Source organism: Drosophila santomea, chromosome X (assembly GCF_016746245.2).
Source record: "Drosophila santomea strain STO CAGO 1482 chromosome X, Prin_Dsan_1.1, whole genome shotgun sequence".
Lineage (NCBI taxonomy): Eukaryota > Metazoa > Arthropoda > Insecta > Diptera > Drosophilidae > Drosophila > Drosophila santomea.
The window spans coordinates 770318-782872 of NC_053021.2; the positions used below are offsets into that span (position 1 = coordinate 770318).

Genomic DNA, 12555 nt, shown 5'->3' on the forward strand with positions numbered 1-12555 from the left:
GCTTTACTGCTAAAGCTTTTCGTCTCTTGCTCCGTAAGCTACGCCACACACTTCTTGGTCGCATCAGCTCTTCGGTGAATTGCAAATATCCAGTACGCCGCATTTTTGTATGCGTGCGCCCGCAATTTTTCATTTGAAAGTAGAAACTTCTCCCTCGGAAAATACCGAAAAGTGTAAAACATACCGCATAGCGGTTGTGTTATCGATAGCTGCAAGTTTAGCTGTACCGTTTGTAAAAGTGCCACCACTAGGGCCAGCGTTGCCAGAGTAAAGAACCGGCAATGGACGCGCGGTTATTTATTGTGAAATTCGTAATTTGTTTCGTGAGTTGGCATTGTGTTATTAAGTCATGGAAACCCGACTGGAAGTGCTCTTGCGGGAGCCGAATCCGTTGTTTACTCGGTGGCTGGAACGCTGGCTGCGGGAAGCGGAGCGCCGCGATCAGAAGTCGCAGTTCAGGCTTCGCCAGGCGCTGGAGTCCCTAAAAAGCTACCCACTGCCATTGTCCAGCGGACGAGACTGCTCTATTCTGCGTGGCTTTGGGGGCACGCTGTGCCAGCTAATCGACGAGGAGCTTCGCCATCACAGAAGTCTCCAGTTGGTGCCCCAGCAGGCCGTGGTTCAGGAGCGCTACGAGCAACAGGTCCAGGCGGTCATACGCAAGGTGCAGGAGAAGCAGCTGGAACAGCAGAAACGCCAGAAAAGCGACAGGCCCAGGAAGCCAACTAAAAAGGATTTGGCGGAACTGGCAGCCCTTGAGGAGCGGGAGCGCGTAGTGGAAATGCAACCAGGACGGTTCGAGTTGATCCTCTTGGTGGATACCCAGGAAACCAGTGGCAAAAACAAGAGAGTTCTGGACCAGACGAGGAGCTACTTGGAGTCGTTGGGAGCCCGTCATGAAGTGCGTCGCCTCACAATCGGCGATTTCCTTTGGGTGGCCCAGGATCAGGAGGGCAATGAACTGGTTTTACCCTACATTGTGGAGCGCAAGAGGATGGATGACCTGGCATCGAGTATTCGGGACGGTCGCTTCCACGAACAGAAGCACCGGCTGCATCACTGTGGCCTGCAGCACATCATCTACCTGGTCGAGGACTATGGCGACAATGAGCAACTGGGCCTGCCACTGGACTCCTTGCAGCAGGCCCTGACCAATGCCAAAGTGCAAACTGGTGTCCGGGTGGTGCGCACAGCGAATCATTACCGTTCCATGAGCTATTTGGCCGGAATGAGTCGCTCCCTGGGTCAGATATTCGCCGGCAAAAAGCTGCACAGCGTGGATCGCGGATCCCTCGACAAAGCCACCTGCCTGCTCACAAATTCCGACCTGGGGTTGCTCAAGTTTCGAGCCCTCTACGAGGATTCCGCCAAGAATGCGCAGCTCACAGTGCGCGAGGTCTTCGTGCAACAGTTGCTACAGCTGCATTCCCTGTCCCTCGAACGAGCCATGGCGATAGTGGAACGATATCCCACTCCACGTTGCCTGCTGGACGCCTACGCGGAGTGTGCAGACCAGAAGCAGGCCAGGCTACTCCTCTCCGGCATCCCATGTGGACCCCTGGAACGTCCACTGGGCGATAAGATCAGCCAGTGCCTACACGAATTCTACAGCACGAACTTTCGTTAGGATTAGCAATTGATTTAATGGGACATATCTAAGGTTATATACACGAGTTTATACATAAGTGAGAGAGAGAATACGTTGGACATTGAATAGTGTGATCTAGTCTAAGCCAAAAAATGTACAAGTCAGCCGCCTTTAGATGTTGCGGAAGTGCCGGATGGCCAGGTCCACCGGCAGGTCGAAGTCGAATCGAGAAAGAGCATCGATGGAGCGCAGTGAGTCCCGGAATCCCGTGCGGGCCACGTAGCTGTCTGGCGAGTAGTACGTGTCCACCAGTTCATGGCAGCTGAGGATCAAGTTCAGCCACTCCACCAGCAAGTGGGAGCTGTTAAAGGAAGAGAGAAGTCGTTTAAATGGAAGAAGTAAGATAAAAGCCAATGTAAAGATCCGCGTCCTTGTTAGCCTTATTCATACGAGGTTCAAGTCAATACAAACCTTAATTAATTAAGACTACAAAGTCAAAAGCTACCTGCACCTAATAAACTATGCTCATATTTAATTTACATGTTAAAGCAACTAATCGATTAAGCAATTAACTCATTGATAAGTTTAAGAATCAATATTACCACGAATTGCTAAAGAGTAAGATCATTTTGATTTCGGATACGTGTAATTCTAAAGAGTTTGCTTTGTTTAAGACTCCCTTTTACTGGGAAAGAAACGATCAAATGTGTTTCGGAGATGTATAAGGCTAATGCCTAAAACTATGCACTTGTTAGCCATACGGTATTGCAAAGTTTTGCGGCTTGTAAATCGCTCTTAACTAACATTCTTTCGATTTCCCAGGGTTTAGCTCTTGCAAATAACTCACTTGAGTCCGGCGCAGACGAAGGCCTTGAAGTGGGCGTTGTTGCTCCGTTTGTAAGGACGATGCATGGCTAGAATCATGCCGACGGCGCTGAGCAAACTTTGCTTGGCGGTCACAGCCTGCGCGTCCACGATGTCCAGCTGGAAGCTCTGCGACAACTTTCTGGCTGGCGTGTTGTTGTACTCCTCGCCGTGCTTCAGCCTGTAGTAGGCCAGTACTAGTTCCCAGGCGTGCATGGCCCTGCCCAAGCCGAGGAACTGCGAATCTCCTCCAGCTGCGGGCGGGATCACCGGAGGTCCGGGATGCAGGCACCTCATGAAGGGCACCATCAAACTGGAGGCAGCCGATTCCGCTGGGATGCGAAGTCCATGCTGTATAAGCTGCTGCAACGTGCGGGCAAAGTTCTTCCGCACCACCGTGGTCAGTTCCCTGCCAATTGTGGCAATGGAGTCACCGCGTGCATGCGTCGTCCGCCGGCTCTTGCCCTCCTTTTCCCACTCAAAGTTGGAGTAGCTAATGTCCTCGTCGGAGTCGGAGGATATGGCGCCGCCAGACGCATATGGAGCCAGTTCGTGACCAGTTGGCACTGCCCGCCGGCAACGAGGCGGCAGGGTCAGTGCTCCGTTTTGGGAGTTGATAACCGGATTACCAGTGTCGGAGGAAGAGGTTGACTCCGCCTGTTGTTGCTGTTGGCGCAAAGCCCTCTTGATGTTGGCCAACTTCTCGCGATCGCAGCTCAAAGTGGCGGCCAGTGCGGCTACTTCCTGGATGTCCACCTCAAGTTGTGCCCGCAGATCCCTAAATCGGGTGAAAGATCAAGTAAGGTTGGATTTCTTTACTTTGGTGGTGGTGCTTGCAATCTCTAAACTGGAAATGTTAAGTTCATGCTGAGGATATGTGTTCATCTTCGTATAACCACTTTCGGGGAACGAAACATTTAGGTAATGACTTTTTTAAAGGCCATTTTCATCTAAGCCTAAAAGTATTCTTAACATTACACAAAAACTTTTCTTGAAGCAAAACCATTGGCTGAGTTCTTAAATTCGTTATGATGTCTCGTCTGTGGTATATATAAAATTCATGATTGAGACATGCTTCCAAAGGTATATGAATGGGATGATTGTATGATGAGCGTATAGATCTTACCCCCAGTGGTTGCCCTTGTGCGTCTTCTTCAGCGAGTTCTGCTGGAACTCGTCGTGACTTCGTGGCTTCACCAGATGCGTGCTGGCGAACATTTGCATGAGGACCGAGGCCTTGTCCAGCAGGCCATGTGCCTTGCTGTGCAAGCTCTCGCCGGAAGAGTGGGAACCCAATCCAGAGGAGTGCTGGGCAGAAGCCATCGTGGCGGGAGCGTTTGGGGCAACGTGAGTTGCCTGGGAACTCCTTGCAGTCTGCTTCGCCGCGTAGCTGTTGTATGCTCCGGATAGAAGCTTCAATCGATCGCCGACGGATCCCTCGACGGCGTCGCACTGGAGGAATGCAATGAAGCGCTCCAAGTCAGTTATCTGCGTCTTCAGTTGGGCCACCAGCTGCTCCTTCATCTTCAGAGGGCCCACAAACTCGCCGATGGCATTGTCGACCTGGTGGCGCAGTTGTTCCGTGCTGAGAGCCGGCAGTTCATGCTGCTCCACCTGGAGATTGAGCTTGGAGCGCAGCTCGTCCAGGATGAACTTTTGCTTCTCGAGCAACACGTGCTGCGGCAGGATGCCGGGCTCTCCAGCCTCGTAGGCTATTTGTTCCAGCTCAGTCAGCTGGGACTTCAGTTGTTCGATGAGCTGGCTATCGGGACCATGCTCCTTTTCGCCCTCGATGGCGGGCTTGTCGGATTGGGATTCCTGGGACTGGACTGCCTCTGGAATTCCTTGGAAGGCAAAGTCCTCGAGGTCGCGAAGCAGTTGATCCCGCTCCTCCGCTGGCGCCTCAACAATTTGGCGAACTCGTAGTTGGACGTGAGCAAAGTGGGAGGTCAAAGCCAGCAGGGAACTGGTTAGAAGCTCCTGCTCCTCCTCGATGCTTCGCAGACGAGCCAGTTCGCTCCCAGTGCTTCCACGTCGCGTCTCTGACTTTTCCAGTCCCTGTTCTAGTTCGCAATCCACGCCAGAACTGGCGCTATTCGCGTCATCGTAGTTGGCTCCCAACGGCGACCAGCGTTCGCTAAGCAGCTCCTGCTGCTCCTGCTCGACCTCGACTTCCTCCTCCTCGTCCTCGACACGAACAGCTCCAGCTGGCAGCTGGCCTTTGGCCGTCGGGGAAGGGTGCTTGGAGTCCTGGGCCTCCTCCATTTTCATTTCCATATGGAAATGCTGCAGGGAATCGCCTTGCCCTGCGTCGTTGGTTTCCTCTGTTTTTGTGTTCCCAATGCCTGCCCAATGAGAAAAATCAATCGGTGGCTTGTTCCGCTTTCTGTGCCAGCTGGCCCAGCTCCCTTGCTCTCTCCTGCTCTTTCGCTGGCTTTCGCTTCCGAGAAGCTTGTGTGCCAGGGGGATGTGTGGATAATAGAATGATGAGCGCGCGGCCACGGCTTCTGACGCACTGGCACTTTCTCTGAAAGTCGTCAACATTGAGGGCTTTCCTCAGTGCGATTCACTCGCCGTTTTGGGGATGAAAGTGTAGCTTTAAGCTATGGCTAACGATTTCCGTTGGGTTAGGACCTTTGCTAACTGGAGAAGCATTGCAATTCACTCGGCTTTTCAACCACAAAGCCACTTTCTACGTGGTAAAAGTTTCTACAGGATTGAAGCTCCATGAAGGAAGCTCCTATCCAGTTTTCGTTCCGTCTTGTATGCGATGTATTCAGCTTTGGAAACCCGTGTCCTTAAGTCCTGAAGCTTTTTAGTTAGCTTCCTTCTGCTGAGCTTCCTTAGGGAGCTTCTCACCTCAATATGCCCCTTGATAATTGTCCCAAAGTGGTCCCAATTTCCCGAGCTGTTAACCCTTTTGAGGGGCGGGGACCCATGAATCAATGTCCATTATGACCTACATTACCAGCACATAGAGCGCTGACCGCAGCGGGGAACACGCGGTTACCCCCTGCCTGCTGCAAATAAACAGTGGAATCCGCAGTTATCTTTGAGTGCTTCGTGATAAGAAGCTGGCGGAGATTAAACCGCAGCAATCGGCTCTGCGGTCTGCGTCTCCTGACGCTGACGTTGCCGCTGACAAGGCACCTTATCAACTACCGGCTGATGATGGGCCTGATAAGTCTGTTGAGTGTCTGACACAGCAACCATGGCGGTCGTTTTGGGGTCACCCCCGCAAACAAGTTGATAGTTGATGGGGGACTTCAAAAATGTTCATTTACTGCGATACACGGCAACGGTGTCTTGTCGTTATACTTGTATTCCAAACGAAACGTAAGCTGTGGTGGCTTGTTAATCATCTACCGTTTGTGAAGTGTAGAGCTATTCATTTCTGTGTCCGGCTTAATTCTGCTTTGCCAACTTTTCCCATTTCGATGTGGCAAAAAACGCGTTTGGTTCAGTGTGGTTACTACTTATTTATTGAAAAAAAAAGGAGGATGGGTAGTAATAATGGAGAAGACGCAATCGCGCACGCTTAACGAGGCGTCAGATTGTTCTTGCCACCGTCGATGGGCAGGAGGGCACCGGTGGTGAAACTGGCCTTGGAGCTGGCCAAGAAGGCAACTGCCTCGGCCACCTCGGTGACGTCGCCCACGCGGCCCATGGGATGCGACTTGATGGCCCGCTGGAGCACGCCGTTGTACTCCTCGTCGACGATGCCGATGTTGCGATGGATGTTGGTCACCACGAAGCCGGGATTCACCGAGTTCACGCGCACACCCTGCGACGCCGTCTCGAGGGCCACAATCTTGGTGAAGTGATCGAGGGCAGCCTTGGAGACTCCGTAGCTCAGCGCTCCGGCGAAGGGACGAATGCCGGCGCAGCTGCTCACGTTGACCACGGCGCCCTTGGTCTTCAGGAGGTGCGGCAGCACCGCCTTGGTCAGCAGAATAACGCCGCGCAGATTGGTATTCAGCACCGCGTCGAACTCCTCGATGTCCAGATCGATGAGGCCGCCCTTGCCCAGAATGCCGGCATTGTTGACCAGCACATCGATGCGTCCGAACTTGGCCAACGTCTGCTGGACAATCGCGTCCGCGTCCTTGGTCACATCGGCCACCACGATTTCCGCCTGCGTGCCCTTGAGGTTCTTCTTCGTGGCCTCCAGATTGGCCACATTGCGGCCCACCAGCGCCAAAGTGGCACCTTCGCGGGCCAGCACTTGGGCAATTGCGGCACCGATTCCGCTGCTAGCTCCCGTCACGATCACCACCTTGTTGCTGAGACTCATCTTGGCACACTGGAGCCGGCGTTGGCCGGCGCTGGAATTTATGGGCGTGCTGTGCTCTCTTCTGCCTGCGATAAGATTAGTTAGTCAGCTGCACTTCACAAAAAGTTATCTGCGATGGTCCGGGAAAAGAAGGGGCAAACACACTTTGCCCACCGAAAAATGTGGTCTTAATTTATGGCACAATTCGCTTGTTTGCGTACCACTATTCCTTTAAAGTGAAAAAAGAAGTGGAGGATTTTTGGCTTTGATTTCGACTTGCAGAGTAGGTGACATGACAGTTCTGAATTGCCTATCATCCATAATCAAAAGCTGTTATAAGGGCCAGGTGGTGGTGAAGTGATTTTACCTTCTATCTGACCCCTGGAGTCCCCTTAGAAGCTACCACTATTTTCTCGCAGTGCGCGCGTGACGTGAATCGCTGCTCGCTCGTTGCTCTCGGGAAAAACAACCTGTAGAGGTTCACCTTGGGTCTGTGGGTCTTCGAGGGTCTTTATCGATGCTCTAGCATCGCATTAGCAGCCGCGATGCCTCCACTCCACTCCACTCGACTCGACTTGACTCGACTCGACTCGGGTTTTAAAAGTCAGAGCCGAAAAGTTTTTAATTAAAACTTTCCGTGGGTCTTGTCTGATTTCGAGCATTAGCGAAATCAAGGCATAGGCATATCGGGGCAGCCCAGAAGACGGGCCTCCCACTTCGAGCTGAGCGCCTCCGTTGTCAGATAATTAGCATTTCCATTTGGCTTGAGTGCGCACTCGTATATCAACGCCTCCGCGCGCAGATAAGACGCCAGGGGTCTCCAGCTGGAGGACATTGGGGGCGATGGAGGGCGATTATGGTACAGTGGCGGCCCAGTAGCTCAAACCGCCCAGCAAACCAGTAGCAATTGGCCGCGATGAATGGGCGTTGGAATGTCAAGATAGGAGCGACCCGCTTCGCTCACTTCATTTATTTCGAATTAAAGACGTGTCAGCCGAGGACCTCGTTTCGCTGAAGAAGTCTCACTGTATTTGCGCACGATTCGGCCCAAAAGGTCTGTGCTTTTGATGGTGTATTCGGCACTAATCGTTTTCCTGGCTAAGCGATTCGCTCTGGCTCGGCAATTACTCAAAATCTATGACTGAGTGGATTAATTAATTAAAATAGCGGAGCAATGTTGGCAGGGCGCAGAAATGCATCATCATTTTATTTCTCAAATCTTGTTTCCACGTCCATTATTTGCGTTAAAGTGCCAAGTTCTTTGAGTGCTAAGTGCTGAGATAGGAATGTGCGATGGCAATGATTTGTTTTGTGATTGTAATGATTTTAATTAATAACAATGTATGGGCTTGCATGCCAACGGAGGCTTCATCGCCTTCGGGGAAGTGAGAATACTCCTGACTCAATTTGGCTGGCAACTCCTGGCTGGAGTGTGGCACCATGTTATACTGGCCAACGTGGCGACTGACCCGACTGCCAATTCCTCCGATTCCCATCTGCATGGCTTGCTTGTCTTCGTGGGCAGTCACTTTCAACGCCAGTGGCAGGACATCGGACAGGAACGGAAAAGAGAAGTCCTCGTCCCAGCTCAAGGATGCATTGATAAGTGACAGCGGTTTATGGAAATCGATGGAGAGGAATTCGTGTAATTGACAAGTGAAACGAAATTGCATACAAATTGCTTAAACCTAGGGACTTGCAATCTAAAATAAATTAACTTTTAATTAAACCAAAGGCGAAGCGCAAGGCAAGCCAAACAAAAAAAAAAAAAAATAGGGAAATGGAAATAGAAATAGAAAATAGCTGGAAACGAAAGTCAACTTAAAAACCCTTGCAGATTGCATTGATTTAATGGAGTTGAGAACTAGGGTTTCTGTTGCCGTAAATATTGTAGCTCTCGCAAGAGGCAAACAGCGTGGAGGCAACGAACTAAGCTAGGAAATAAGTTAAATACACTATGTACAGCGGTGGAACGGAGCCGAGTTCGAGTCCTCCGGCGGAGACGGTCCAGTCCGAAGGAGCTCACTTGAGAGCGGCCTTGTTCTTCAGGGGCAGGAATGTGGCCATAATGCACCCAGCTGAGCAATAAGGAACGCGGATTAGGACGCATTTGGCTTCAGTCTGGCTTCTTCGCTCAACTTACCCAGCATGAACAAACTGATCATGAGGAAGGGTGGCACGCAGCCCAGTCCCATCAGAGCCGGGAAGAATATGTTGCCCAGCAGAGAACCCAGGCGGCCGAACATCATTTCCAGCGAGACGATCATCGTCCTAAAGGGATTAGAAACCAGTTAGTCGTGGCAACACTTTGCCGATTTGGCCAAAAGCCCACCTGAGCGACGTGGGAAAGAGGTTGACTGAGGCGCTGATCACCGAAGTGGCCGATATGCTGCCCATGGTCACGAAGAGCGAAGCCAGTGCGACTGTGGACACTGCCGAGCTGGACCAGTACATCCCAATGGAGCAGCAGGCCGCTATGAAGAGGCCACTGGCTGGAATTTCGGAAAACTTCTAGTACCACTTTCGATGGATTGATGGTGTACTCACTCATTATGCGCTTGACGCCAACTAAATTTACCAGGAACCCAGCCAGCATGTATGCCACGAGACCAGCAGCGGCCACAATCAGATTGTTGGTGTAGGTGGAGGGTGTTATGTTCACGTGGCACTCGACCATGGGATCATTCCGGGTAACTGCCTCCAGTTGTCTTTGGGTGCGATTGACGCTGTACTCCAGGATGTTGCAGATGCTCGTCGATTGCGATTTGCCGCTCATCAAGTTCTCGTACTCGTTGATGGACGCAAATAGTTGTGGCAGCCACAGTCGCATGGTGTTTTGCCTAAGAACAAGCATCTCTTAAAAAGGATCGTCGTTGCATTTAGTAGACTTACCCCAAGAGCACGCAAAAGTTCAGGAGGTAGACCCACAGGGAGAGACTTAGGTAAGGTTTGGTGAAAAGTGGACGGAGCTGGGTGAAACCCGAGCGCAGAGAGCTCTTCTTGGAGTCCTGACTCTCCGGATCCTGAACGACGTCGCACTCAGTCGGAGGCTTTTCCTCCGTCGGAGGAGTTTCCTCCTTGGCGTGCTTCTTCACCGGAACGATTACTTCGTTGGCCAGCACCTTGATCTGTTTGATAATAGTACATGTATTGATGGTTATGATGGTTATTTAATTATGATTAGGTAAACATACTGGAAACGAGTCCTTGGGTTTTCTCGAGTTCAGGTGATACATGAACTTGAAGGCAGCCAGGGCCTCCTGGTTGCGCCCCTTGGACATGAGGAACTTGGGACTCTCCGGGAAGAAAAAGAAGAGCACAAAGCTCAGCAGACTGGGCAGTGCGGTGATGGCAACGAAGAACTGCCAGGAGGTCACTGAAACGGTTCGATGTTCAATTCCATTAGAAAGTTTATTTCTTCTATACATTAAAAGGTTAATTTTAGCTTCGCTGTACATCTAATCGGGATTTGTTTTCCCTTAAGTGCACTTGCTGCTGTAATCAGGGGCTTCTTGTTATCATCTTACTACACTACTGCTCTACGACTATTTGCACTCAATGAAAGCTGCTGAGCTATATATGCACGAGTATATGGGTAGCGTTAGTGGGCGCGTGGAGTTTATATATCGTTTCGCAGATTTTTCCCATGGATGATGGGGGCTCCGGTATTATCCACTGTTCTACGGATGCTTATCCGGTTATCTGCTAGCTTCTTATCAGCTAACACTGATAACAACACCGATAACAACACTGGCAAATACGTAACACGCCCTCGGAACTTACGTGAAAAATTCCAGATACGGACGTTCCACGTCTCGGGCAGAATCAGCATGGCCAAACCCGGTAGCGTGAGCGTTGCAATGGAGAACATGATGCCCACCATCATCATGATGCGCTGTCGGTGCTTCCGTCCGTGGAGTTCCGTCAGATAGGTCATAAGAACGGCGAAGGGGCCACTCATGCTGCATTGATTACAGAGCTGCTGGAGGAGGTTCGATTCCAACCGCGAAGAGCTAGTTACTCACCAGAAGCCACCAAGGTACTTGAAAATAATCAACTGGATCCTGTTCTGGCTGAGGGCTCCTCCCAGCACGCAAATCGTGTCGGCGGCGTAGCCCACAATCAGGAGATTCTTCCTGCCCTTGGTGTCGGCCAGGTAGCCCCACATCACCGCCGAGCTGATCATGCCCGCGTAGGTGATGGCGTTCAGGATGCCCTTGTCCAGCAGACTCAGCTTGAGATCGCACTCGGCGCTGGGCAGGATGTAGGACATCGTGGAGGTCTCGTAGACGGTGCCCATGGCCGCTGGAACGGCGGCCACCAGCAGGAGGATGTTGAACATCCCAAAGCCAGCGGCATCGATGGCTGTCTCGAAATCAGCTGCTGCCACTGCTGCTGCCTCTTTCTGGGGAGGATCTTTCTGGTGCTCCGCAGCCTTGCGAGGAGGCGTGGGATCGCCGGATTCTCGGGGCTCACTCATTGTGCGAGTTGTTTGGGTCGCCTCTGCTGACTGAAGCTGGGGCGTTGGGCGGGTACGTTATATCTTCCCGACGGCGCTGGGGCCTCAAATCATCTTTGTTTGCCTATAGTCGAGGGAAAACAAGCGATGCTTATGCCAATTGCGCTAATCTAGCGACTAAGGATCACCCTACTTGGGATGCTGCCAGTGTCATCATCAGTGTTGTGGTGGATCCTCTAAGCGTGCGCCGAGCTGGTGTGTAAGCTCCACGTTTGTTTAACTAAATCATTTTCCTGGCGGTGACCCCGCGAACTCACCCTTTAATCCATTAACCTCCCTCCAGCTTCGGACAGGCATGAAAACAATTAAACGCCTCCCTGTTTACTGTTTACTCGGCGGTTTATGAGCCCCCATCATCCGCCTCATCAGCGGTATCTGGCCCCTCGACGTACGATGTATGTGATCACTCCGGCTGCGACTGTCCATGTGAATGGGGGGCTTTATTGCCGCCGTGATTCGGTTTACTGATTTTTCGATTCCCTGTACGGGATGCTTGGCGCAGGGTATGCCATTTCGTTGGATAGTTTGTTCTCGAAAATGACTAGCTAATCGTTCTGTTCAAGCAGCAATTGATAGAGGTCAGAGTGCCAACTTTGATACAAAAATGGGTCGACTTGGCCAAATGTGTCTTACTAATATTTATACTTCTGTGCTTTGTTCGATAAGTTTTTAATGGTATTTCGCAGTCGCCATTGGCAGGTGGCTTCTTCGCAGCTGCTCTGATTACGTCTCCTATGACGACACGGCAGCGCCTCGCTGATTTACGTGGGCTCCCCGTTGCCATTCCCATTCCCATTCCCATATCCATTTCCACTTTGCAGTTGCCAGTTGCCAGTTGCCAGTCGCCGGCTTGACAACCGTTGCGTCGTCATCAGGCTAAACTAATTGCGATGATTACGGGTTATGAGTTGGTTTCCCTGAAAACTTTTCGGGATTACGATTACTCATGTAGGGGCTTAGAGCTGCGGTCTGGTCTAGGTTTGGCGTGTGCTGCGATTTGATTTCACAGAATCTGAAACTGCCCGGGCCGCACAGTGGGGGCCTCATGTGGCATAGATCAGGATTTGATATTAATTAAGCGGCTGCAGGCGGAGGAGTGCAGCGGTGGAACAAGCAATAGAGAGCAGATTACTCCCCGGCGGGGGATTAGGGCGCAACTTACAGGATTTGGCATCCCATGGTATCGGTTTAGTGCCGAGCAAGGTTTCGCTTTCTTGGAGGCAATGAGGGGAATGAACAAAGGGTCTGGTCGTGAGAATTAATGGCTGATGGGTTAGATAGTCGCAAAAAATTCTGACACTCGACCAAAAT

The 12555-nt window shown here is 51.4% G+C and overlaps 4 protein-coding genes across 4 annotated transcripts; 1 reads left to right on the forward strand and 3 right to left on the reverse strand.

The window, feature by feature from the left end:
- The first annotated feature begins 258 nt into the window (after positions 1–258).
- LOC120456394 (crossover junction endonuclease MUS81) lies at positions 259–1627 on the forward strand. The gene has a single exon (XM_039643221.2). The coding sequence runs from the start codon at positions 350–352 to the stop codon at positions 1625–1627; it is 1278 nt and encodes a 425-aa protein (XP_039499155.1). The 5' UTR covers positions 259–349.
- A 132-nt stretch (positions 1628–1759) lies between these two features.
- LOC120456393 (RUN domain-containing protein 1) lies at positions 1760–4951 on the reverse strand. The gene is made up of 3 exons (XM_039643220.2): positions 3579–4951; positions 2436–3230; positions 1760–1949 (listed from the first exon to the last, which is right to left on the reverse strand). Exons 1-3 carry the CDS (start codon positions 4727–4729, stop codon positions 1760–1762), a joined length of 2136 nt encoding a protein of 711 aa, XP_039499154.1. The 5' UTR covers positions 4730–4951.
- Positions 4952–5911: 960 nt separating this feature from the next.
- Positions 5912–6769, reverse strand: LOC120456912 (3-oxoacyl-[acyl-carrier-protein] reductase FabG). The gene has a single exon (XM_039644042.2). It carries the CDS (start codon positions 6744–6746, stop codon positions 5991–5993), a length of 756 nt encoding a protein of 251 aa, XP_039499976.1. The 5' UTR covers positions 6747–6769; the 3' UTR covers positions 5912–5990.
- Positions 6770–8546: 1777 nt separating this feature from the next.
- LOC120456729 (synaptic vesicle glycoprotein 2B) lies at positions 8547–11242 on the reverse strand. Its single transcript, XM_039643715.1, has 8 exons — positions 10751–11242; positions 10509–10687; positions 9920–10101; positions 9618–9853; positions 9273–9565; positions 9058–9217; positions 8869–8996; positions 8547–8803 (listed from the first exon to the last, which is right to left on the reverse strand). Exons 1-8 carry the CDS (start codon positions 11203–11205, stop codon positions 8748–8750), a joined length of 1689 nt encoding a protein of 562 aa, XP_039499649.1. The 5' UTR covers positions 11206–11242; the 3' UTR covers positions 8547–8747.
- Positions 11243–12555: the final 1313 nt, after the last annotated feature.

What these genes read in the sequence shown, in the direction of transcription:
- LOC120456394 (XM_039643221.2), top strand. Translation starts at nt 350, where the DNA reads ATGGAAACCCGACTGGAAGTGCTCTTGCGGGAGCCGAATCCGTTGTTT.
- LOC120456393 (XM_039643220.2), bottom strand. Translation starts at nt 4,729, where the DNA reads ATGGAAATGAAAATGGAGGAGGCCCAGGACTCCAAGCACCCTTCCCCG. An exon ending in CACAAGGGCAACCACTGGGG is followed by an intron (nt 3,231 to 3,578) that starts GTAAGATCTATA and finishes CACCCGATTTAG; the next exon opens with GGATCTGCGGGCACAACTTG. An exon ending in TTCGTCTGCGCCGGACTCAA is followed by an intron (nt 1,950 to 2,435) that starts GTGAGTTATTTG and finishes TTCCTTTAACAG; the next exon opens with CTCCCACTTGCTGGTGGAGT.
- LOC120456912 (XM_039644042.2), bottom strand. Translation starts at nt 6,746, where the DNA reads ATGAGTCTCAGCAACAAGGTGGTGATCGTGACGGGAGCTAGCAGCGGA.
- LOC120456729 (XM_039643715.1), bottom strand. Translation starts at nt 11,205, where the DNA reads ATGAGTGAGCCCCGAGAATCCGGCGATCCCACGCCTCCTCGCAAGGCT. An exon ending in AACTTTTGCGTGCTCTTGGG is followed by an intron (nt 9,566 to 9,617) that starts GTAAGTCTACTA and finishes GCTTGTTCTTAG; the next exon opens with GCAAAACACCATGCGACTGT. An exon ending in GATCAGTTTGTTCATGCTGG is followed by an intron (nt 8,804 to 8,868) that starts GTAAGTTGAGCG and finishes CTTATTGCTCAG; the next exon opens with CTGGGTGCATTATGGCCACA.